We start from the raw sequence: 25,933 nt of genomic DNA, 5'->3' as shown, positions 1-25,933 counted from the left end.
AGATGTTTTTCTCAAAGTGAAAGGCATTTGCTATAGAAATGAATGCACTCCAGAAGCAACATTAAATTGTATTAGACTTTAATGCTATTTCCCAAAAGAGGGACCCAAAAACACTCAGATTAGCACTCAGAAATCTGGGGAAATTAATGAATTTTCACATGTGTTTTATGCTAAGATAGAAATGGAGTGAAAAAAAAAAAAAAAAGACAAGAGACCAAATAAAGAAAAAAAAGGAAAGAAAATAACTGGGAATTGTCCCCCCAGAAAATTCACCCATAGTGTTCCCTCTTGGGAGACAGAGAAGACCAACCCTCCATGAGTCAAACCCCAGGACCTCATTTCCTCTTGGGTGTGTGTCCTGGGCCAGTGCCTTCTCTCTGAACCTCAGGACTTTCTCAGCTGTGACACGGGACTGTCATCTCCACATTCGATGGGAGGTTAAAGGGGAACTGGGCACCATGCACATGGCATTCTGCCTGGGACTGCATGGACGGTTGGTGTTACATTGTTTGAATGAATCTCCCTCTCCCCACAGTCCTGGTCCTGACTTCAGCAGATCCTGTCATTTGGGAGTTTAACAGCCCACTCTTTGCATTCTCTGTCCCAGTGACGACAGCACGCTGCCACAGTCCAGGTCACTGAGGCCATTGCTCTGCCTCAGGACCCGGGCTCCTGCAGGAGGCAGCGAGGTGCCAGACCAGCAGCCAGGTGCCCACTCCCATTCCTCCCTGCTTGGGCCTCACTTTACTGCTTTCCTAGGTGTTTCCCCAGTGCTTGGGGCGCGCGGGTGGGGGCATGAGGGAGGCCGCTGCCTCTGCTGCCCCATCAGTGGGGACCCAGACTCAGGGAGTCTCTTCAGGATTGATGCAGGAAATGCAGCCCTTCAGCACATGGCTTCTTCCCTTGTCCCCTAGTGTCCCGGTGGCTAAAGGTGGTCCTGTGGGGCTTAGAGGAGCCCTAGGCAAAAGGAGGGAGGTGTGTGTGTGTGTGTGTGTGTGTGTGTGTGTGTGTGTGTGTGTGCGCCCAAGCTGGGAGGGAAGAGGGCAGAACCTGCTGCAGGGCCCCCCTCCTTCCTCCCCTCCCCTCTTCCCCAGCCCTTGGTTGCTATGCAGTTTCTATGGCAGCAGCATCCTCAGACCCAACTTTCACCCATCGTTTAGAGACAATTAAGGTAAAATAGTGAGGGGAGGCGGGAGGGAGGGAGTGGCAATGGAGGGGGAGGGGCGAGGCAGGGAATCCAGTCCGATGCTGCTAGTACAGCCGGCTCGGCCAAAGTCGCAGCAGACTCTGAAGCTGCGATTCCGTCTCCTCCTTCCCTCTTCCAGCCCGAGCCAGCGGGAAGCAGCTGCAGCTCCTGCCCGAGCCCCGGGGTTGGCGGGGAGAGGACGCATCCAGCAGCCATATTGGAGACCCCTGGGCCCCTCCACCCCAGGACCCAGCTCGGCGCCCGCGGTCGGTCCTCTCCGTCTCGTTCTCAGCATCTCTCTTCCTCCCAGGCTGCCGGCCTCTGCCCTCCGGCTCTGACGTCCTGTCTGGCCACCTCTCTGTACTGTTTGGTGCCTCTGCTTCCTGTCTCACTGTCAATACTTGGTCAGAGGGAAAGGAAAGTTTTTGAAAATGCCGATTGCACATTTGCTGGAGCTATGGAAGAAGATAGAGGTGGAGCCCATGGAGATAGAGGTGAGTACAGAGGAGAAGAGAGTCTACTTCTTCACCGTCTCCTGAAAATTCACACTCTGTAGCAAACAGAATGTTTCTTTACTATAATGAATTCAGATTTATGAGTGACAATTATGCGACAGGGGCTTGGCTATCTAACGTGTATAGACACATCTATTGCGTTGTACTGTATGCATGTGTATATATGCGCATACACATAAACTGTCTGTATGTACACACACACATGGCATGCGGTGGGGTATGAATATCTAAATGGAAATGAATGAAGACAAAAATGGTGGCTCCGAAGCCCAACTTCAGCATGCTTCCTAAAGTCTGTGTGTCGTGAAGTCTTCATATGCTTCTACATTAATCTGCATGGCTTTGATTGCCAACATGTAAAGGGACTCCAACAAGTCCCTGTAAATGAGGTGAACTCCAGTTGCTACAGTGACGGATGCAGCCAGAGGGCAAACAAATGACGAATTCTTTCTGAAGGGGCAGAGGCAAGCAGAGAATGCCATCTTCAGAGGGACGTGTACAGGGGAGAGGAGTTTGAAGGCTGAGACCTAAGGAAATGAATGTGTCTATTCCTGTCCCAGGGTCGGCTGGAGGGCAGGGACCCTCTGACTTGTGTACTGGGTGCTTCCCTAGGGACACAGGACTCTGTCCCCGGAATTTGATTTGCTTCATTGAAATTACAGACAATCAATATACTTTTCTCCTAAAAGAGAAAGTTCCCCAAAGTTCTTGCCACCGAGTGAATGATTAGATAGATACACCTGGGCTGTGGGACCAGCAACTCAAATTGCACTTGAAAATGGCTCATTGTAATAACTGACTCAATCTGCACAACATCCAAGCTTTAATTTGTGCCTTATGTCCTATACCCAGCACCATGTTTATACATTCAATGCTTACTATTTTAAACCTTATTTTTATGTGAACATACTATGGGTTGCGTCACTCACGTAGCAATTTCGAACTGAAGGAGAGATTCTGTTCTAGAAGACGATGCACTTAATGTTTTGTACTTAATCCTTCACCTGCAAACAGAACAACTTGATCTTGGGGTCCAGTGGGAGCCGCTGAGCACAGCACACACACTAAGCCTGTTTTGGGATGGGACACCACAGAGCTGCCTCTGGGAAGCTCCTACTTCGGGAGAGAGGTGACACCATGGCCCTTTCCTGCTGTTGGTTGTTCTGTTTGTTAATTATTATAATGCTGCTGCTCTCGGCATTGAAGGCAGTGCCTTAGACAGCCTGTCACTTACCAGGGTTGCCAGTTCAAGTTTATTTTTTTAATGGAGTTAATGAATTGAATTAGTGATTAGCCAGAAGTCCTTTGCTTGTGTCCTGGTGCTTTCTGAAGCCCTCTGGGTATCTGAACTATGTGTGGCCCTGGTAGAGGCCTAGCTGTCAGCCCCCCCTCCCCCCAACAACTGGGCCCCGTGAAGGAGGCCCCTGTGCAGGGTAGGATTTGGCCGTGGGCTTGGAGAGGTCGGGAGAGGGGAGAAGAGGGCCCTGAGGATATCTCCTGGAGGTCCAGGCTTCACATTATGCCTCTGACCAAAGCTCGAAGGAGCAGCTTGTGTTTCAGGTATTTTTTAAATTGACTGAAAATGGACCAGCAATGAATACACTCCTATTATTTTAGAACTATGTCATGATCCTAGAAAGAGCTTAGAAATAGAAAGAATTTGAGTCAGAGTTTGATGGATAGATTGCACTGCCTTGCCACCTGGTTAGAGGGCAGATTTTAAAAGTTTTGGGGGCAACAACAACAAAAAAGAAACTAAAAATGGGAACACTTAGATGGTCCCACAGCCAAAGAAAGGCTTCCTGGTAAAGGGTTCAGAACAGTATGCCCTGTGGCGTGTGTCTATTGCAAGAGCATTGCATCCCTGTAGACTAGAAACCCAGAAAATCAGAGATCTTTCTACCCAAAGATTAAACCTGACATCTTGACCTGGAGGCAACCAGCAAGTGCACAGAGATGTGAACACTGGGAACACAGAGGCTGAGTTTGCTTTCCAGTTCTGCCCATCTTGTGTGTTGTATGATGTTGAAATAACTCACCAAGAAGTCAGGCAAAACTAGATGGAGGATGCTTGGATTCTGAACTCCAAATTAGTGATAAAATCCTGGCAAGAGAGCACACACGTTCTTCTTCCAAGGAATCTCTGGGGTGGTAGTGCTTGTGTTACTTGCTTTTACACAGATGCATGGTTTCTGGGGCTGGGAACTGACGCCCTTGGGCTGTCATTTTGTTTAGCCTTTGTGAGCTGCCTCCTTTTGACTTGTTTTCTCATCTGTCGTCTGAGGGACCTGAGCTAAGTTGGGCGTGAGGTTCACTGTACGAGAAAATTCTGTCTCTCCTTTATAAAAATCATCAACCTGTAAACCCAGGGAAATTAAGTTGGTTGTGTAGGGCATGTATCTGTGGTTCTATGAATTGTTTTGAGATAATTGGGGTGGGATATTTTGCCCATTAATGAGGTGTGTTGACCAGGAAACGTGTGCTAATTAAAAACTGGGACCTCCATAAACTTCCCAAAGAACCGGGCACAAAAAAGAAGCGCACACTATTGTGGGAATTGCGTTTAGGAAGTGAAACGCAGGTCTCAAATGGAGGGTTGGTTACAAAGGCCAAGGGCACACCTTGGAGAGCTGAGAAAATTGTAGACGGGCTGAGGGCGGCAAGTACTGAGCCAGCTCACAGGTCTGATGGCCCGTTTGACTGGCTCTTTCAGAGAACTAAGCATGCGTTTGCTTCCTGGGATGTCATCAGGCATTAGAGAAGAAAAGCCCCATTTCTTTCTTTCTTTCTTTTTTAAAATTAGTTTTAGGTGTACAAAACAATGTAATAGACATTCATCATTTATATCCCTCAGATAGTGACAACTCCCCTCCCCCCATCCACTACCCCTCTGACATCTCACACAGCCGTTGCATTTCCACTGTCCCTATTCCTAATGCTGAAGTCCACTTCTTGTAACTATATATGTATTTAAAATTGTAGTTGACATTCATTATTGTTCAGCTTCAGCTTCAGGTGTACAGTGCAGTGATCAGGCATCTACATCATCCCTGAGGTGGTCTCCCTAACGAGACAAGTGTCCATCGCATACCCTACAAAATCTTTACAACATTATTGATTACATTCCCCAAAATGACTTTCGTATCCCCATGGCCATCTTGTGGTTACTGATTGTGCTTTCTAATCCCCTCACCTTCCCCCTTATCCCCACCCCCCTCCCATCTAGCAACCCTCAGTGAAAAAGCCCCATTTTTAAGCAATGCAGATCAAACCCGACTCCCTGGAAGTCTCAGAGCCCAGCTGTTACAACGAGGATTGTCTTAGGGCTACAGGCTAGAAGGTGAAACCAGAGATGGTGGTGACAGTAGCTACCTTGGGTGTCTGCCCCCCCATAGCACCGACCTGAGTGCTGAGCTGGCCTGAGGTCACCGAGTCCTCTCTGCAGCTCTAGGCCGTGTGCGCTGTTGGTCCCTGGTGTAGTGTGTGGGGAGACCAAGGCCCACATTAAGCAATTTGTCTGAAACTGTTGAGCCGCGAGTGAAGACTCCTCATGTTCCTGTTCCACCCTCATCCTGCAGACTGCGCTTTCTGTCTTTCTGGCGAGGACTTTATCCTCCGTGATTTAATTCATGCTCGGAGCTTTACCCTGAGATCATGACTTTATTCCATTCAAACAGGACCCAGCCACCCAGGCACCCTCCGTCACGTCTGTCTGTCTTCCCAGCGTTAAGGGTTTGGCCCCTCGTCTTCCCCCCCAGCCCTTGTAGGCCAGCAAGTGACATAAGTCACCTTGCTGCTCCTTTCAGTTGTGCATAAGTCACACACACTGCTCGATGTGGTAATTTGTAATTGTGGTTCTAAACGCTCACTGCCTCATTTGCTGCCTGTCTTCTAAAGGTCCCGTGTCTGGCAGGAAGCTTGATTCAGGCAGGAAGGGCCCTGCTCCAGGTCCCGCATCTGCTGTACTTACGTGGAATGATCCTTAGGCCTTTGCATCCACTGCCTGTGCGATGCTGTTTGCAAGGACGTTGTCGTGCTAACTATTTCATATATGTCTCTGTTACCAGACCACCGAGGAGGAGCTGAACGTGGACTCCGAGGCTGCTGCAGAAGAGACCGCGGGAGAAGTAACTATGCACTTTCTATTATGGCCTGGTGATCGGGGAGGGGGATGCAAGCTGGCAGAGCCCACGAGGAGCTGTTGTTTTAGTGTGTCTGTACACACACATACACAGACACACATGTTGTGTGCATGTTATAGCCAACATTTCCCTCAGAAGGGGTGATGAGAAACAGGGAGAACGATTACAAACCAGGTAAAGTTGCTAGTGTTCTGGTATGGACTTTTCAGAGGGGAAAAGGCACCTTTTTATCAACAAAGATGTGTACGAAACACCAGCAGGGCACAGAAGTGATACGTCATTGTACGTGCCGGAAGGTGGGAGGTGTAGCCCCTTTACCTGTCTGGTGATGTGTACGGGAGGGTGGGGGGAGAGCGAATGAGAGCTGGGGGGCAGTCAGGGGCCGCCTCAGGGAGGGGGTGGGGACAGCGAGTGGAAACTAAGGGGTGGGGTGTGCTGGGCGGGGAACATCCTGAGGTGGACATAAGATGAGAAAGAAGAGAGTGCCTGGGCTGTCACTGTGTGTTTCTTGTCACGTAGGAGCAACAGGGAGCATTTCTTGACAGAGTGAGAAGCTGCAGGGCACCGTGGTATCCCAGGGGAAATTGTGGTAACGACAGGTATTGTATGAGGGAACACTGGATGTTGCAAAGCTGGGTTGGAGCAATGGTAAAGGAATTCTACTTGAGCAGTCAGATTTCTGTCACTAGTAAAGAAATTCTTTCAAAGGCAGCTGGAACCGTGGAAAGTTGACAAGGCAGTTAGTTATGAAGACTTAGCCACCTGGGGGGTTGCTTGGCCGTGCATCACTTGGAACCATGAAAGTTGTAAAATTTGCGACTCTGTTGACTTTTAAAAATAGCTGGTGAGGTCAGTGAACACTGCTGGCTTTTCGGAACGGTCGGCTCAGATGCTGAGAGCTGCATTTCACTTCCGTCCAAACGCATGCACAGCAGTACACATTTTAAGCCTAGTGCCACCGGATCTTGTGATCACGTGACATCATATGTTGGCTAAATAAAGAAAGGCGCACAAAGCTACTTTGACCTTAGCTGGCTGCCTGTCAGTCCTGGGCTTTTGTCGCTGATCCGGGAGAGTGGACCGGCTCTGCTCCGAGCTCTGCAGTGGTCTGTCTTCCTGCTTTCTTGAACAAGACATTTGGCCTGGCCCTGCAGCTTTGCATTCCCTGGGAGAGTAGGGGTAGTCCTGCTTCTGCCAGTTCCACGGAGGTCAAGAGTGAATGGACATGTGAGCCAGTGGCTTGCCTGAAAAGATGGCTGTTCAACTTGCTGCCCACACAGCAGCAGAGTAAGGGACGGAGGAGTATCCCTCATGCAAACTAACAAGGTCAAAAGTCCTGGGTCTTGGAGGAGCCAAACACAGCCTGCCACTTTTAATAACACTTTTAGGCGTTTGTGGGGACTTTGGTTTCCAGGAAACCTTCAGTGTGTTCCTTACAGGCAGATTAATGTGGTAATTTAGCAATTAGTCGCAGGAGGCAGGCGGTGGCTCTAAGCCAACATGGGTGTGGAGACTGTTCATTTTGGGGGCCAAGCGATTGGGTAGGCAACACGACCGTGTGGCAGGCTCTGCTCACACACACTTAGGCGGCAAACAGGGTCTTTTAACCCATTACCAGTATTTGTTTCCCAGACCTCCTAATCTCCAGTTGTCTTAGTCTTCACATTTTTTTTATAGAAATGTAGACGGTAATTTATTGCAGGAAGGCAGGGAAAACTATCAACCTCTTCAAAGGTACTACTGATCATGGAAAATGAGATAAAGGAGATTATTACAGCTTCCTGGTGTGATCTTGTCTGCATGACAGAAAGCAGTGTACCTTTGGCTCTTAGTCAATGAAGGAAGATTGTCGCAAACAAATTTTAGGAGCATTTTGCATGACATATGTTGCTGTGTAGATATGTTTGTGGTGTTTGTGGGAACGCTGAAAAATACTCCGGAGACCAGCTGTTTATGACGTTTCTGAGAAGATGCTGAAACCCCAACGTGCGTTTTTCCAGCCTGGCAGAAGATGGATATCATTTGGGTTTCCTGGGCTGTTGTCTCGTTTTTTCTTAGGGCCAAGCTTTCCTCCTATATCCTCCTTGACCTTCAGAGTGGTGATCTGCAAGGTCATAGCTGAAGGGTTTGTCACTCAGGTAATGAGGGGAATTACATACGAGTAGAGGGCAACAGAACTGAGTATAACAGGTTTCCCTCACTTTTGCCAGTCTGGATGTGTATGATACTAAAAACACACTTATTTAGGAAACAAAGTCATTGAATCAACAATTCATTCATTCACTCACTCACTTATTCATTCATTCAATCAAGAAGGAATGTTTGTTGACAACCTGTGGTAAAACATGACGCTCATCATTGAGGATGGAGTTAGGGCTTGTCTTGCAGGAGGGCTGGGCTGTAACTGTAACACTCCAACCTAGGAATTGCTTTAACTGATACGGCTTTTTGTGTGTGGAATGTTGTCTTTCTACATATTTAAGTATAGAACACATTTGGGATGGTGTATGTTGTTGTCCATTTATGTCTCGTGTCAGTGGCTCCAGCCAGCTTCTGACAGGTCAGGATTAAGAGTGAAAATAGGACAGGCAGTCAGTGTTGGAGGCTGGCTGTGAACTCACTGGGCCTTCTCCCCAGCGCCGCTGAGAGAAAGGTTTCCTCTCTCCAGCCGTGGCGTCCCTAAGTGGGAGCTCCTGTCATAAAGTCATGGGAGGGGTCACCCTTAGTCTAAATTCACGGCAGGGGTGGCACCCTTTAGATTCTGGGAAGAAAAAACAGACCAAAACCTGAGCAGGTCCCATTAGGAAGTATTCCCTCAGCTAAGTCTTCACAGCGTTCCTGGCAGGGGCTCACTTTAGGGACAGCCACGGCCCTGAAAGAAGAGGCTGGAAGAAAGTCTCCCCGTGCACGTGTCTGAGGTGCCGCTTTGTAAGGCCTTACGTCCTTTTTGCAGGTTCTGCGTCACAAAGCCCTTCAAAATGCACCAGAGATGTTAAAGCTCAGTGCAGAGCAGGCCTCGCTGGGCCTGGACGTGGAGCTGCAGACTCGGGTCCCCGCCGGTCACTCAGTGTCCGGGAAGCCCTGTGGGCCCCCCACCCACCGCACAGCCTGTGGGGGCTGCCTGTGGGGACGGAGGAGCAGGGCCAGTGGTACCGGCTGTTTCCACGGTGTGGACACCGAGCCGCTCAGTACAGCCCAGCCCCAGACTCCTTCATGGACACACAGCGGTTAACCTCTGTCTCCGTGTTTTAGACACATACGTGATTTTTAAGGGGGCTTCTCATTTCACAGAACAACCTGTGAAAAATATGAGCGTTTGTCGTATGTGTTTTTTAAAGGGCGTTGATTTCAGGGTTATGCTTACTGATAAAGACCATCGTGTGGTCTGGCCAGTGTTGGAGACCAGGCCAGAGGTGCCAGTCGCAGAGCAGCATGGTTTCATGTCCTCGTGAGCCCTGCGCTGTTCCTCTCCCTGCTGGAACTCTGTTCTCTGTTTGATAGCAGAGATTCTGGTCCCAGCAGAACTGGGAGTGGGAAGGTGGCACCCCTTGATGTCAGCTGGCTCCTCAGCTGGCGGGAGTGCTCTGCGGGCCACCTGCCCCCAGGCGGGACAAAGAAGAAACTCTGTGGCCTTGGGAGGGTGCTCGAAGATGTGGCCCCAGCTGCCTGGCCCCTGGCCTCTTCTCAGCGGTCAGGTGAACCCGTGGGCAGGTCCTCGGGGCAGGATGTCCTGTGACTGCCCAGCATCCATGACGCCCTTCAGCAACCAGCAAGCCTACTTCAGAGCAGCTATGGCTTGTACCCTCGATTTCTCTACTTGGGGAGAGAGGGACTCAGAGCAAGGCCAGGGAAGAGATTTGGGGGACCACAGGGGACCCTTCCTGCTCGAAGGAAAGAACAGCCAAAGGGTGTTATCAGAGCCCTTTGGACTGACGTCGGTAACAGCAGGATCGTACCCAGGTCAGGACGAGCCACCTGGACCCAGACCACCTGTAGGTTACAACGTCCCACCTGTCCTGCCATCATCTAGGCGAGAGTTTCATCATTCCTTGGAAGGAAGGAAGGGAGGGAGGGAAGAAGGGAGGGAAGGAGGGAGGGAGAAAGGAAGGAAAGAAAGAAAGAACCCAAACTGGTTTGAATAGAAATGAGACAAGAATAATGAATTTTCAGAGCTAATAAAGCAAGTAGGAGTGATGCAGTTGGTTTACAGAGACAGATAATAACTCTGGAAAGAGATGGATGCAACAGCCCTGGAAGCCTGGCCTATGAACCTGCCTTTAAAGCATCTGTCACTTCTCTACAGGCTGGTGTCAGTGAAGTCGCGACGACTAGCTCACCCGTTTACTTTTGTATTTCTTATTGTTTTTCTGTCCAGCAACAGACAGGAATCACTTCAGTCCTTACAGAAGTTCTAGAAGAGCAGTGCATTTAGTAGGAAGGGTGATGTAGCCATGCCATTGGGAACCCCATCTGTGTAAACACACCACAGGGCGGGTCACAAAAACACCGGCTTCCAGAAACATTAGCGCATATTGAGGCAGAAGTGAAGGAAGATGCAAGATTTTATAATGAAAAGTGGTGTGGCATGTTGTCTGATGTGTAAGTGGGGATATTTGCAAGAATCAACACAAGACCAGAAGTCCGGCTCTGTCATCCGTAGATGTGTCCTTCTAGCTGTTGCGTTACCACTCACTGCTTGCTGGGAATCACTGCTGGGTGGATGAAGGGGCCTCACAGCTCTTCTAGGCTCTGCCACCCTCACCTTTCTGCTCCAGTAACAAGGTCAGCAGGTAGCACATTTCTGAGAGTGCTTTCTCTCTGAAAATGAATGGATTTCTCGGTGCTAATGACAATGCTCTCTCCAACCCCGGCACCATGGTGACTCTGTCCTGCTGTCTTGGACACATCAGAAGGTGACACGGTCCCTTATTTGGGCAAGCAGAGCACATTGTTCATATCTTACTAAGAGCTGGCTCCCTCAGTGGCTGTGTCGACGCCTCCAGGAGCCCAGCGTTCGTGCCAGCACAGACTTCACGGGCCGTCTACAGAAACACTGCTTCTCCTGGGAAATTGTGCTTCTCCTCCCATGGGCAAGAATGACAGACCTTCCACGTTGAGATCATTGCTAAGTCACAAAGCAAAACACCTCATTAAAACTGTCTGCTCCCTGCACTTGGATGCAGAGCTGTGCGTGGTTGGAAGCCCTGAGATCAAGTTCAGGGTGTCTGAGGGGCTCCTGTGTTTGAACACCTGAGGAATGGCAGTGCACCTGTCCTTCTGCAGAGGAAACAATAACGTGATGAAACAGGACCTTGCCTGTTCAGTGATCTGATTCACACCCCCGCCCATCCTTCCTGAGCCCCCGAGGTAGGAGGGGTCTGTTACTTTCCCTCTTTTTCAGGAGGTGAAATTGAGGCAGCAAAGGGGATGTCGTTTGCTGAGCATAGCAGAGAGCCAACGAATAATTTCCAATGAGCTTTTCCTATGGACGTAGTTTCCTAGAATTACTGAGTGTCCATCACGGCCCTGTTGACGGGCAGTGCGTTTGGCTAATGGAACAGGGCCCAGGGTCAAGTGCGATGGCTGGTCCTTTCCTCTGGGTTTCAAGCAACAGTAAGGCCCTCGGTGACCCGGTGGCCTGGCCCTCACTGCCTGTGCCTTCCCGCCCCTCCATCTCCTGCTGCGCCCACACGGAGATCCCAGCAGCAGCGTCACTGGGCCCAGATCTGTGCTGGCCATGGCTGTGGGGACTCACTGACTCCACTGTGTCACACGAGGATTCGCCTTCCTTTTCTCTTCTGTCTGCATATTGGGAAAATACAAAATTGTTCTTTTTAGTAACGTGTGCCAAAAATCCAGGGGAGTTTTCGCTGGAGACGTTGTTGAAAATTGTATGTCCCCCAGCTTTTTCTCTTTTGTCTCTGTCATGGGTGGAATACATTATCAACTTACACGAGTGATAAAAGCTCCTTTTGTAAAATCCTGATATTTTATTAATTATTCAAATGGGTAATTTGGATAATAATGGTAGAAAAGATCTATATGTTTTATTTGAGTGGATTTTCCTCTGTGTCCTGCTGCATGTGTGTGGGTCAGATGCAAGGTGTCAGGTAGAAAATTGTGCAGCTTCTTGTCTCGCAGATAGACTGAAGTAATAAAAGTAAAACGAGCAAAATCTCACCCTCATGACACAGACGCAGCTGGGAACTGGGTGTGGAGACAGGCTTTGCAGTTTGTGTGAGTCATGAAAATCTCTAGGGAGTCGTTGAAACATATTTTTTCCAAGATGTCGTGCAAAACACCCCACAGTGCCAAGTGCGTGCTGAGTGACCCGCCAGCACGCTTCTCTCCCCACGGGAGCACTGCTGAGGGCTGAGGTTCGCTCCGTCCCTACGGTCACACTGTCACCTGCTGTTGTGTCACGTGGAATAGACGGCGCAAACTACATATAAGTAAGGACGCAGTGTCGCTGAGGAAATCATTCTAGAAACAGTTGTTGAGTATCTGTGTTAAGCTTTACAGGAATACGACTGACACACCCCTGTCCTTCAGGAAATACAGTCTCAGGACTCAGACCGTACATGTGCATGTCCAAAGTCGTCAGATAAACACAACAAGCGTGCAATTTCCAGGGTCCTGGAAGTGAGGGCGGGCTCGTGTGTCCCCACGGGCGAGCGTGGCGGGTTGCCATCGGCATCACAGCCCCCACGCTGCAGCCAGTCGTCCCCGCCTTCCTCCTGCCTCCCTCGGCCTCCCTTCTCAGTTCTCTCGGCAAATGTTGTTGGAGGGAGCGCCATGTGCCTGGCACTGGGCCAGACCCGGTGACTCAGATAAGTGAGGCAGAAAAAGTCTGCAGCTGGACCTCACATTTAGTGTTCTTGCAAATAAACAACTCATTAAGATCATTCCATAGAGTGAGAAGTGCTGTGGAGAAAGAAAGTAGGGAAACAGAGTGACGTGCAGGGGGCGGCATTTGAGCAGAGCGGGGGCTTTAGGTGGGGACTCGAATGCTGGGAAGGGACCAACCAACGAAGCCTGGGGGAAGATGGTTCAAGGCAGAGGGATCAGCCTGGCGGCCTCGGGAGGGTCAGTGTGAGAGCTGCGGGGACCCAGTAGCACCTGCCTGCAACGGGCTGGGGGAGCTGCCACCGGAGGCAGAGGCGGAGGGAGCAGTAGGGATGTGGAGAGCAGGGCAGGTGTTTGGATTTTATTCCAGGTTTTCTGGGAAGCCACTGGGCCTTGTAAGCAGGAAAATGGTGTGATCTCGTTGATATTTTCAAGCACAGTCATTCTGGGTGTTGGGTTAATAGAGAAACAGTTAGATCGGAGAGACTGGTTCAGAGGCTGCTGCAGGCGTCCAGGCAAGAGGCTGTGGTTGGAAGGCAAGGCCAGCCGGTCTGTCAGTTGTTGCGATGGCACCTCTGGCTTCAATACACTGGGCTCCCCACTAGGCTGCAGAAATAGTTCCGCAACTGGGGCTCAAACAGCCAAAGTCGGTTCTCTTGCAGCTCTGGAGTCTGGATGTCTGAGATGGAGGTTGGTCCTTCTGAGGCCATGGGGAGAGTGCCCACGCCTGTCCCCTGGCCTCTGGGGGTGGCTGGCAATCCTTGGTGTCCCTTGGCTGTGGACGCAGCACCCAGTCTCTGCCTCCATCTCCCCATGGCATTCTCCTGTCTTCACACGGCTGTCTTCTTATAAAGACACCAGTCATATGGCATTCTGCTCCCCCTCCCCGTCCCCAGTGACTTCCTCCTAACTAGTTACATCTGTAATGACCCCATTTCCAAGTAAGGTCCCATTCGGAGGTTCTGGACTATGGACTTCAGCCTCTCTTTGGGGGCAGAGCTCAACCCACCACAGTATGCTGCCTGGACAGCCCGCTTTTGCTGGTTTCATGGGTCTCGGAGACTTTGCCAGATACCCCGTTTTAGGGCCTGGACTGAGATCCTGGAGTGCGTGCTGCTGCTGCTCTCAGCATTTCTGCTTCTGCTCCTGGCTGGGCAGTGGGCAGAGCTTCTCTCTGCTGCACTGTGTGTGGCCCTTGCTTCACTGAGGAGACTCTAGGTCACTCGAGACACAAGACGCGTCGGAGGCACCAGAACCCAGGTGTGCCTGTGGCAGACCTGGCCGCTCCGCTGCGGAAGGGGCCAGTTTGGGACTAGAGAACACATTGGGCGTTGTTTTGCATTAGATCACCTGTCCTCTCCCCACACAACCCTCACCCCTGGTCAGCCCTTGTCCCTTTCAGAGCATGGTCGTGGGGTGTCACACAGACACTGTGTTGAAAGGAAGGAAGAAAGCCCACATCGTGTTCTGGTGCTGTGGACCCTCACGCAGCTTTTCTCGGCAAACAAGGCTGGTCACCAGGTTCTTTGCTGTGTGCCTCTGGGAGGCCAGGAGCAGTCCCTCTTCTTGTCTAAACAGCCACTGTCACGCCTTGCGATGGTTCATGTTTTCTAGCTCTGCAGGTAGAGTCCACTCCTGTACTCACGTTTCTTCCTTTGGATCTGAAAACCGTATCTTCTGCAACTTTCCTGACACGTGACTCGCTCCCCTTCTGCCTCCGCTGGCTGTGATTCCCCGAGACCCTGCCTGGCAGGGAGTAGGGGTGGCAGCCCCCTCCCTGCCTCAGTGGCGAGAAGCACGTGGGCTTCCAGGTATCACTTCTTCCACACACAAGACACTGTGGAATGGGCACGTTCAGGAACATTCCGCTTCCGTCTTCAGCAGCGTGAGACGCTGCAATGTGTCGTTTGATGCGTGGTAGTGAAGCCTGTGCTCACAAAGCCTGTTGTGACAGGTCAGTGCGGTCACCACAGAGGTGAGGACACGGTTAGTGGTCCGGGCCACAAGTACTGCTGACCAAAGGTGAGGGCGTCCTGTACTTTGTGTTATGTGGGGCTGTGATGGCACATTTGGAACTCAGCTCCCAGACCACTGCCTGCAGGCCTGGTGTCAGCTTCTTTGCGGGCTTGGGCTGTGCCACAGCAGGTCCCCAGGCACCTCCAGCTGTATCAGCCTTGAGGGGGAAGTGGGGAGCTGTCCTGCTTCAGTCGGGTTCTCTCTGCTGTGTTCCAGGACCTCTGGGGATTTGGGAAAAGCTGCAGATGCTGGTTCGGTGGATTTGGGGCCCCAGAGATGCTGCATCTCTAATCGGCTCCTTCCCAGGGCTGCGCTCAGATCCCACTTTGAGTCCCAGTGGCGGGGACCTCAGAACAAGGGCATGATACTTGATGCTAGAGAAGTCTGTTCTAGAAGCAAGGGAGTGACCTGGGCGAGGACACTGTCGGTCATTGACTTCCAAATCCTTTTTTCTCCAAGCAAGTGGCATTGTGACATCTAGTTGTTTTTTTTGTTTGTTTGTTTTTATTGGGGATGGCGAACAGGACTTTATTGGGGAACAGTGTGTACGTCAGGACTTTTTTTTTCAATCAAGTTGTTGTCCTTTCAATCTTAGTTGTGGAGGGTTCTGTTCAGCTTCAAGTTGTTGTCCTTTCAGTCTTAGTTGTGGAGGGTGCCGTTCAGCTCCAGGTCCAGTTGCCTTGCTAGTTGCAGGGGGCACAGCCCACCATCCTTTGCGGGAGTCGAACTGGCCACCTTGTGGTTGAGAGGACACGCTCCAACCAACTGAGCCATCTGGGAGCTCAGCGGCAGCTCAGCTCAAGGTGTCGTGTTCAATTTTAGTTGCAGGGGGCAGAGCCCACCATCCCTTGCGGGACTCGAGGAATTGAACTGGCAACCTTGTGGTTGAGAGCCCACTGGCCCATGTGGGAATCGAACCGGCAGCCTTTGGAGTTAAGAGCCCAGAGCTCTAACCGCCTGAGCCACCGGGCTGGCCCTAGTTTTTTTTAAATTTTAGTACCTACATTTACTGCTGTGTCATTCATATATATGTGTGTGTGTGTGTGTGTGTGTGTGTGTGTGTGTGTGTGTGTACGCTAATTTTATTCAGTATTTCAAGTCATTACCTATTAGGAGGTAGACTTTAGTCCATTCTATTTTAATTATTATTATTTTTAATAAACATGAATTTATCATCGTTTATCATCTTGCTGTTCTGGAGAGCAGAGACGTCTGCAGTCAGACTCACTGGGCTAAGTCAGGTGTTGGCAGACCTGTGTCGCTTGTGGAAACACCAGGAGAGAATCTGTTTCACTGCTTTTCCTCACCCTGGAGGCACCTCATTCCTTGGCTCGTGGACCCTTCTTCCCTCTTCAAAGCCAGCAGCATGGTGTCCTCCCTCCTGCCTCCTGCCTCCATCCTCACATCTCCTCTGTCTCCCTGGGATCCTTCTGCCTTCCCCTCACAAGACCTGTGTGATTACACTGGGACGGCATCTGTTTCTAAACCGGTGAACTGTACTACTCAGAAGTCCACATTATAAGACAAGAAGTGAGTCGGTTTAGTTTTACATTTAGAAAATGCTGTTAAGTATGAAGTAACTAAACTCTCAGATATGGTAAAGGTCCCCCTTCCTCTTCACTCCATCTTCTTTTACTTTCCTTTAAAGTTACCATATGAAGTGTGAACATTTATCCACAAACTGTTTCTTCAGACTCTATCCTGAAGGAGGCAACTTAGAAGGTATAGAGATGAATGGCACATGCCCCAGTCTTCAGGGTGCTTGGAGTGTAGAAGTGATGGCAAGGTATATGGTGATAAGTCAAAAACAATGCAGAACATTACTTTAAACATAACGACCAAGTTATGGGGGAAATGGATAAAGAAACACGGGAACAGATACTGTGATTAGCGTAACGCGAGCAGGTGGCAGTATTAGTTTCTGATTGCTGCTGAAACAAATGACCACAAGCCTAGTGGCTTAAAGCAACACAAATTTATTATCTTACAGTTCTGGAGGTCAGAAGTCCTAAAATCTAGGTGTTGGCAGGGCAGTGTTTTATTTCCAGAATTAGTTTCCTTGCTTTTCCAGCCCCTAGAGTTGCCCAAATTCTTTGACTCAGGGTCCCCTCCAGCAATGGCATTGCTCTGACCTCTACTTCTGTTGTCACATCTTGTTCCCCATCTCTGACCCTCTGGTCTCCCTCTTATAAGGACCCCTGTGATGACATCAAACCCATCCATGTAATCCAGGATAACTTCCCATCTCAAGATCCTTATTGTAGCACAACCGCAATGTCCCCTTTTCCATGGAAGGTGGCACAGTCACAGTTCTGGGGCTGAGCATGCGGACATCTTTGGGGAGCCATCATTTTGTCTACCATAGTGGTACCATCTATGGGGCAACTGGTGTGGTCTCTTAACAAGTCTGAAACAAAAAACTAGGGAGGGACTGCTGGGTATTATAGAACCATGGGGATATGACAACAAACTTGAGTGCATACTTCTTAGTTGGGTATTGATTTGAAGACAGCAACTGTAAAATATATGTCTTGGGACAACTGGAGAATTTTGAATGTGAACTAGATAATATTTTTGTTTATTTTTCTTTAATTTTTAAAAATATTTATTGGTGTGATATTGGTTAGTAAAATTATATAGATTTCAATGTACAATTCTATAATACATCATCTGTCTATTACACTGTATGTTCACCACCCAAAGTCAGTGCTCCTTCCATCACCATATAGGATTTGACCCCCTTTTCTCTCATCTATCCCCCTCTCCCCTTTCCCGCTGGTAACCGCTAACCTGTTGTCTGTGTCTATGAGTTTTTGTTTGTTTGTCTTGTTTATTTCTTGCTTTCAGTTTTATATCTCACAGATGAGTGAAGTCATATGGTTCTAGATTTTTTCCATCTGACTTATTTCACTTAGCATGATCATCTCAAGATCCATCCATGTTGTCACAAATGGCACTATTTCACCTTTTCTTATGGCCAAATAGTATTCCATTGTGTATATATATATACCATATCTTCTTTATCTCACCATCTATCGAAGGACACTTTGGTTGTTTCCAAGACTTTTGTTCATTTTTTTGTTAATAATTTTTGCTAAAGTATTTCAAGTTGAAGTATATAAACTATACATTTTACCTCTAAATATGTCAATGTGCCTCTCTCAAAAATAAGAACATTTCCTACCTAAGCAAATGCCGTTTTGACTGACAGTGGATGCTTTCATTCTGCCTTCCTCAAAACCATTGAATTAGGAAGCACTTCACTTTATAAGTTAAAAGCTACCCACCCTTCTCTTCATTTATTTTACTTCCTCCAGAAAAGAATCAATTCCAGCTAATTTGTACTTTTGTTGGACAGGGCATTGATTTCTAGCTGTTGATTTTAACAAAGGGCGTGAGCTGATGACCCCCTCATATGAGGCTTTTAAAGAACTGGTGCCCCACCCCTGATTCAGGGCGGTATCCAGAGCCTCCGCCTAGGAGTGCCCACCATGCAGAGTCAGGGTTACTTTTGTGTGCCATGAAAGCCAGAGTGAAAACTAGCTATTTGTGAATTAGGGCAAATTCTGCTTCTTGATTGTCATTTCTCACATGAAAGCTTTGTTTAGTTCTGAAGGAAAACTATTGGATAGATATTGGTGTGAGCAAGCCAGCAAACAAGCAGTCAAGCAACAAAAAACATAGGCGTTCTGGTTCGCTTGGGATGTAAGTAGCCACAGAGAACATTGTCAACACTGAGAAAAGCCAGATAAGCCACAAAGTCCTAACTTGCCTTGAACCCATCAGAGAGCAAGACAACCGTGTGAATTTAATCCCAAAGGATGACAAGCCCCTTCTAGGGTGTTGGGACATGATCTACTTCACCTGTGGTGGAGATCAGGTGGAAAATGCAGCCATCATCAAAATGGGTAGAAAGAAAACAGCTGCGAGCAGGCTCATGCACCAGCTTACGAGGGGTGGGGAGCAAGCCCAGGGGCCACATGGCCTCACATCTCCTCTCCACAGGCCTTCACTGGAGGTACAAGGTCTGACAATTAAGTTCAAGAACTTGAAACGATGTTGCTAACTTTTTTGATATCAGAGGAATTATTCATTATGAATTTGTACAAACTGGACAAACAATTAACCAAGTTTATTATTTGGCAGTGCTGAAAAGGCTGCGTGAAAAAGTTAGACGACCTGAAATTTTCGCCAACAATTCACGGCTCTTGCATCACGACAATGCACCAGCTCACACGGCACTGTCTGTGAGGGAGTTTTTAGCCAGTAAACACATAACTGTATTGGAACACCCTCCCGACTCACCTGATCCTGCCCCCAATGACTTCTTTCTTTATCCAATGATAAAGGAAGTATCGAAAGACAGACATTTTCACGACATTCAGAACATCAAAGGTAATACGACAAGAGTTCTGATGGCCATTCCAGGAAAAGAGTTCCAAAGTTGTTTTGAAGGGTGGACTAGGCACTGGAATCAGTACATAGCTTCCCAAGGGGAGTATTTCAAAGGTGACCATAGTGATATTCAGCAACGAGGTACATAGCACTTTTTCTAGGATGAGTTCGCGAACTTAATTGTCAGACCTCTTATGTGAGGAAGACAGTGCACTGGGCAGGAACTGAAGGAGGCCCCCTCAGAGATGCACTGGCTCATAATCCCACCCACCTCACGTGATGCAAAGCCTAACCCACTTGGTGGGAGGCAGGGCCCTGCACGTGGAGGAAGATGTACAGGCTAAAGCGAACTAAAGAGAGAGGGTCAGGAATCCCTCCACACTCCTACTGTACTTCTATATATTAGCAATAAGAATTGGAAATTGAAATGAAAATCATATACTGCAGCATCCCTGAACTGCAACGCATAGGGATAATTCTAACAGAATACAGTCAATGCAGGGTTTGTATACTGAACATTTTAAGCAGGTTTGAGAGATTAGAGAAGATTTAAGGTAATGAAGAGATGTACTATGTTCATGGATAAGAAGACATATTATTAAGGTGCTCCATTTCCAAACTGATTTTGAGGTCTAATGCAATGCCAACTGAAATCCCAGCAGATTAAATAGACTTCATTTTTTAGAGCAGTTTTAGGATCACAGCACAATTGAGCAAAAAGTACAGAGAGTTCCCAAATACCCCTGGCCTCATGCATGCATAGCCCCCCCCATCAGAACCCCTAGGAAAGTAGGATACTTGTTACAATTGATGAACCTACATTGAAACATCATTTTCACCCAAAGAGCATTTGTGTTGTACATTCTGTGGGTTTGGACAAATGTATAATGACCTGTACCCACCATTATGGTATCATACAGACTAGTTTCACTGCCCTAAATATCTTCTGTGCTCTGCTTGTTCATTCCTCCTTCTCTCCAACCCCAGCAACCATGATCTTCCTTCTGTCTCCAGTTTTGCCTTTTCCAGAATGTCATATAGTTGGAATCAAACAGTGTGCAGACTTTTCTGATAGGCTTTTTTCACTTAGTAATGTGCATTTAAGTTTCCCCACGTCTTTTCATGGCTTGATAGCCCATTTTTAAAATGATGAATCATATTCCATAATAGTTTTTAAAGGTGTTTTGCATTTTGGCATCTGTATAGGATTTATCATCCTTACTCAGTAGCTAAGAGGGGCACAATTATCATGCCCATCAATTTCCTCATCAACACCACAGACCCACGCACTGGGTGCCTGTCTGCAATCGCCTTCTGAGAAGTTGGAAATTTCAAAGACCACTCATCCCTTCCATTAACTAGGGCTTGTTGTGACATCCTCTCTCCCAGTCTGCAAGAAAGAAGAGAGACAATTTTTAAATATGCCAGATCATCTGGAGGATTTATGAGACTCGATGGAAATTATTTGGTCACAACCAACACACCAATAGCTCATCTTCAATAACTGAGAGGAGGTGTTTTTACTAATGTAGGGTTGTTTGCAAATGATTTCCTTTACTTTTCCAATTAGGGTGGATTCAAGCTCATCTGTATGGCAAAGCCACTCCTAGTTTACTCCAATTCAGTTCTCTGTGCTGTCCTCCGAGCAGGGTCCAGATGACGTAAATGTCACCTGTCATTCTTGGGGTGTGTTTGGTAGAAAAAGAGCTTAAGAAATGTTGTCTTGGTGTTATGTGGGCACATCTCTATTTAAAAAAATAAAACCATTAAAAAATTTGAAGTAACACTTCAAATGTGCCTAATTTACACGTTTTCATCCCAATCAATGCATATAACTCACATGTTCTAGCTCATCTAGCCTGTAAATACAAATATGGTCCCCCCTCCCCAATGGCAGTGCTCAAATCTCAGTAGCCCTGGGCCTGAAGCCCCCTCTGTGATAAAATACTATTTTGTGCTATGTCTAAAAATCCAGTTGTTAGAGATACTTACTGATTTTTATTTGCTTAGAATTTAGGCAAAGAGGAGTGATTTAAAATAATGTTCCTAAACTAGTAATTAACAGTGCTCTTTTAACTTAGTAATTGGTTCATTATAATTAAAATAATTTGATGCTATCATAGGTGGGTTAATTATTTTTTTAAGGAGGCAATTTAGTCTCCTATGACAAATGGAGTTTAAAATTTCACAAGCATAATTCTTTATAACAAGCCTTCTGAGAAATGTGGTTTCCTATAACGTATATATAAGAGGGTGCCAGAAACATGTATACACATTTTAAGAAAGTGAAAAAGACGATTAAAATTGTAATACTCAGTATATACCCATAACAAAAGATGAATACAAGTCACGTGTGACTTCTGCAATTACAAGAGGTGCTCAAAGTGGTTACCATCAGCGTCCAGACACTTCTGATTACGATGAACTACTGCTTGAGCAACGTTGACCAGAGTGTCCACTTGTATACATTTTTTGGCACCCCTGGTATAATTCAAGGCTGCAAGTCAACTCTTCTTGGAATCATTGGAACAAATCTTTCAATATTATCAGAAGGAATTTGGTCTTCATAGCAAAAAGACATACATAGTCACTCAACTTTATGGTAACAATTTGAGCGTTCACTTTGAATCATATGTTAGCAAGAATGTGAATGTTTTCTGACTTGTTCTTCTGTTTTTGAGCAGCCTGGGGCTTCACATTTCCAAGGCAAAACCCTTTGCTTGCTCAAGGCTTCTTCTTAAATTCCATTGACACAGCCTAGGAATCCAAACATAATTTAAACCAAGGTCAGATCAGATAACTTGGGACACAAAGGAGAGGCATTGAACTCAATCTCAGGTTGAGACAGAGGGAGGGAGGGAAAAGGCATTAGTGTGGGGGCAGTAGGATGGTTAGGAGTTGGCCAGGCATGAAGGTGGGAGGGGAGGGGTGGGACGGCCAGAGGTGGAGGAGGGCTGGCAGTCTTCCATACAAAGGCATATGAACAGATCTAGAAGGAAAGAGCCTCAGAATTTAGGTTTTGTTCAGTTACCTGGATACGCACTATAAAAGAACAAAGGTATGCACAGATAACGCATGAAACAATAAACAAGTGACCCTTAACCATACTCATGGGACAGAAAATGTGGTTAAGACCACCCTGACATATCCCTTGTCATCTGTCGTTGTCTGCAGAAGTTCAGAAGCTTGCTAATACACTCTTGGCATTCTCATAGTAGTTACCCGGCAGGTTTTTGATTGTATGTGTCGATCTCTGTGTGTGGCTCATGGTGTGTGCACGGGCATGTGTGGGGCTGTGAGTGTGCACATGTGTGTGTTTCTTGTTGGATTCCTGTGGATCTGAGTTCCCCGTCCGACTGCAGAGTAGTGGCACTACTGTATGCCATGGGCAGACGGAGCCACCAGGAGGAGTCCTGAATTTTGTGGCTGGGAAATAAATACCACTGGCTCCCGATAACGTTTTACAAATTCAGTGCTTAAATCATGTGCTAAGGGGGGATTGGGAAGGGGGACACTGCTCTTTGATATTCAGGCCTGAGTTGTGACTTTTATTGGATGCTCTTAAAACGAAATCTGTGTTTTCTCTGCACCTGTTCACCCTTTACTCCCACATTTCATCCCAATTCTGTGCAAAATAAGATGCTGCCTACTTTGTTGGAATCATGGCTTCAGGTCACTACAGCCCCATCCGGGGACCTGTGCCTGACTGTGTTTGGCTGTGGACCCCTGGGTGTGGGGCCTTGGAGATTCCAGCCCATGTTCACCCCAGGTACTTGTCAGTGGGTTGCCACTCTGCAGAGCAGGGCCTTGTGAGTTATTTTTTGAAAAACAGTTCACCTGCCTTAGGAAAGAAGCGTGTGAGAATGCATGAAGTTAGTTCACTTTGTTTCCCACCTGGCTGTTCAACAACCTCCTGAGACAGCACTCATTGTTCAATATTTCCTTGGAGAAACACATGCAAGAAGTTCTGTTTAAAATGCTGTGTAATCAGACTGAGTCATTTTACATCCATTTCTTATTTATTTTCCTCGAGGAACGAGGAACGGGGAAGGCGTTACCACCATCTTCCAATTCACCATCTTCAGTTCAGTAACTGGTCAAAGCAAACTGCACATGCTACTAACACAGACCCTGCAGGGCCCTTGTGGGGTGAAGGTGTGGCTATGGAGGCAGCGTTGTGGGGAACAAAACAGGATTTTGCTATGCAGGTTATGGGACAATTCTTACCTTATTTTAAAATTTCTCCACGAAAGTCTTACCGTCGCCCGTCATCCATATTCACGTTTAAAAAACTAAGGTGTAGTTTTTGCACTTCTTCCTTTCTGGCACATTTTTTTCCTCTTCAGAAGCAGCATGAAGACCACAATCATTGTTTTTAAAGCTATTGAGAGCTCTCGCGCAGGCTTGGTGCTATGTAGAAATAAGTAGGCCGGCTGCTACCCTATAAAAGCTACACTTGGTGTGAGTTCACTCCTTTCCTTGTAGAGTGAACTCGCTTAGATGAAGAAGCAGGGAAGGAGGCAGCTACAGGAGCCCTGTCCACGGTCCTGAACCCTTCTCCCTCAGGCCGCACACTTCTGCGGTCACTCCCTACCTCTCAGTCAGTGAGTCTTCTGAATTCCTCTTTGTATTGTCTCCGCCTCTCCAATTCCGTCGCCATTCTCAGACCCATACTGCCTTCCTGAAACACCTGTCACAGTTAGTCAAACGGCCCTGTGTACAGGGAGAAGCGACGGGTTGGAACGTGCAGGCCACTGCCCGCTGTCAGTGAAGATGTCTCCTTTTGTGCCCTAGGTTGCTTCCTAAATTGACTGGTACGTGAAGGTCTTAAGTTACAAGCTAGATGATACCGTTTTGGTAGAGTATTAGTTTCAATTTAGGTTTCAGTAGTGTCTGTGTCAGAAGGGTATTACTGTATGTTAGCAACTAGAGATCAAAGCGGGGTTAAAGCAATAACTATCCTAATAGCTCAGCAGTTTGACAAAATAAGCGTTCACCCCTCCCCCATATCACATCCAACAAAGCATTTGGTGAGCAGCCTTTGCAAGCAGTGAGCAGCCTGACTCCATCAACCTGGTCACCCCACTGTGCCCCAGGCACCTCACTGCCTCACTACGAGGGAAAATGAAAGAGATGAAAATATTTCTAGACTATGTGGAATGGTGACTGCAGAACAATTTTTAACTCACGTTTCGTCTTCATAAAAAGTGATCTTTGATCATTGTTTCTTTAACAGATCATATACAAGAAACAGGCCTTCCCTTAGAGTTCTCTTTTCTTCTTTGTCATAACGCAGAATGCCATCTCTCAAATGCTGGGGTGATACATTCTAGCTTTCATGGCTTCATGAGAAAGCATTAGCATGTACTGCTGAGGTCTTTTCTTTAGCTTCAGTGACTAATAATGAGCAATTTAAAAGAAAGGTGTTTGTCCTTGATCTACTGTGCCTTAAAGTGAAAAACCTCACATGATTTTTAGATTAGGTTTTAAACATATTTTTCTCTTTGTTCTTTACTGGTTAATATAGCCAAATTTAAAAATGGTTCTTGATTTTAACTGTTATTTTTTAAAAGACAATCTTTAAAAAAACAACACACCACATAATGCCTTCTAAATGGTGTTCCAATGAGATGATCCTGGTGCCATTAAAAGTTTTAAATGTAAAGCCATTCATATCTTTGAAAAACTTTAAATATATTTTGTGTTTATTATTATAAAATGTGTGTACACTAGTAACATGGAATTAATCAGTAACTATCAAACAGTCAGTTCATATTTATTTAATGCCTGCTTTGTGCCAGGTAGAATACTAGGTACCAGCCATAATTAAACTTTGAAGCACAAGATAACCTGACCTAAATAACCAATGTCAATGTGCTGGAGGAAGATGAAGTAAAAATCTAGTTATTACTCCAGAATGTACTCTACACTCAGTCATAATATTAATATATTTCCTTTAGTAAAAATCAAAAATGCCCAGAGTTTTCTTTATACTGAAAGTAGATTTTCTACACTATATGTTATGGGTTGACTCGAGTCCCCTCAAAAGAGGTGTTGTCGTCCTAACCCCAGGACCTGTGAATGTGACTGTTTGGAAGGAGAAACTTTACAGATGTGCTCAAGTTGAAATGAGGTCATCAGGGTGGGCCCTAATCCATATGACCAGTGTCCTTATCAGAAGAGAAGAGACACAGATACAAAAACACAGAGAGAAGGCCACGTGAAGACAGAGGCAGAGAGTGGGGTGATGTGCCTACAAGCTGAGGACACCAAGCATTGCCAGTGAACACCAGGAGCTGGAAGAACAAGGAAGGACCCTCCCCTACAGATTTCGGAGGGAGGGTGCCCTGTCTACACCTGGATTCCGACTTCTAGCCTGCAGAACAGTGCGGCAGGATTCTATGTCGTAAGCCAATGAGTTTGTGGTACTTTGTTATGGCAGCCCTAGCACACTAATACAATGCATTATAAATGGCCTTGGAAACAAATTATAAAATATAGAACACAGACCTTGTAATCTCATTAGAGTTAAACAGATCAAACGTAGGGTTTTAGTGGAATTGCTCCGCAAGTTTAGGCCATCCTAGGAAGCTGGGATGGAGGTAACTCTGAGGGTCGATAGAAGAAAGTGAGGGGGACCTGTCAGCTGGGGTTCTCGCTCCTGCCTGGGACCTCCAACTTCCCCTCAGCCCTTGAGCTACAAACAGGATGGAGCGTACAGCGAGAAGGTCAAGGGTGTCAACACTTAGTTTGAGTTATTTGAAAATAAAACCTATGAGACTGTTTTCCCTCTGAATTGTCTTAAAATTATCTTGTTAGAGAGGAAGAGTTTT

At 47.2% G+C, this 25,933-nt stretch overlaps 1 protein-coding gene across 2 annotated transcripts in view; it reads left to right on the top strand.

Moving 5' to 3' along the window:
• The first annotated feature begins 1,263 nt into the window (after positions 1-1,263).
• The window catches only part of RPS6KA2 (ribosomal protein S6 kinase A2), a 299,944-nt gene continuing 275,274 nt past the window's right edge, over positions 1,264-25,933 (top strand). The window contains exons 1-2 of one of the 2 annotated variants that reach the window (XM_074333812.1): positions 1,264-1,680; positions 5,769-5,828. In XM_074333812.1, coding sequence (XP_074189913.1) covers positions 1,618-1,680; positions 5,769-5,828 — 123 coding nt within the window. In that variant the 5' untranslated portion in view covers positions 1,264-1,617. The remainder of the gene's footprint in view (positions 1,681-5,768; positions 5,829-25,933) is intronic. The other variant, XM_074333813.1, reaches the window with a different exon arrangement.

This window comes from Rhinolophus sinicus, linkage group LG05 (assembly GCF_036562045.2).
Source record: "Rhinolophus sinicus isolate RSC01 linkage group LG05, ASM3656204v1, whole genome shotgun sequence".
NCBI classification, from domain to species: Eukaryota; Metazoa; Chordata; class Mammalia; order Chiroptera; family Rhinolophidae; genus Rhinolophus; species Rhinolophus sinicus.
This window is presented reverse-complemented; position numbering and strand designations above follow the sequence as displayed.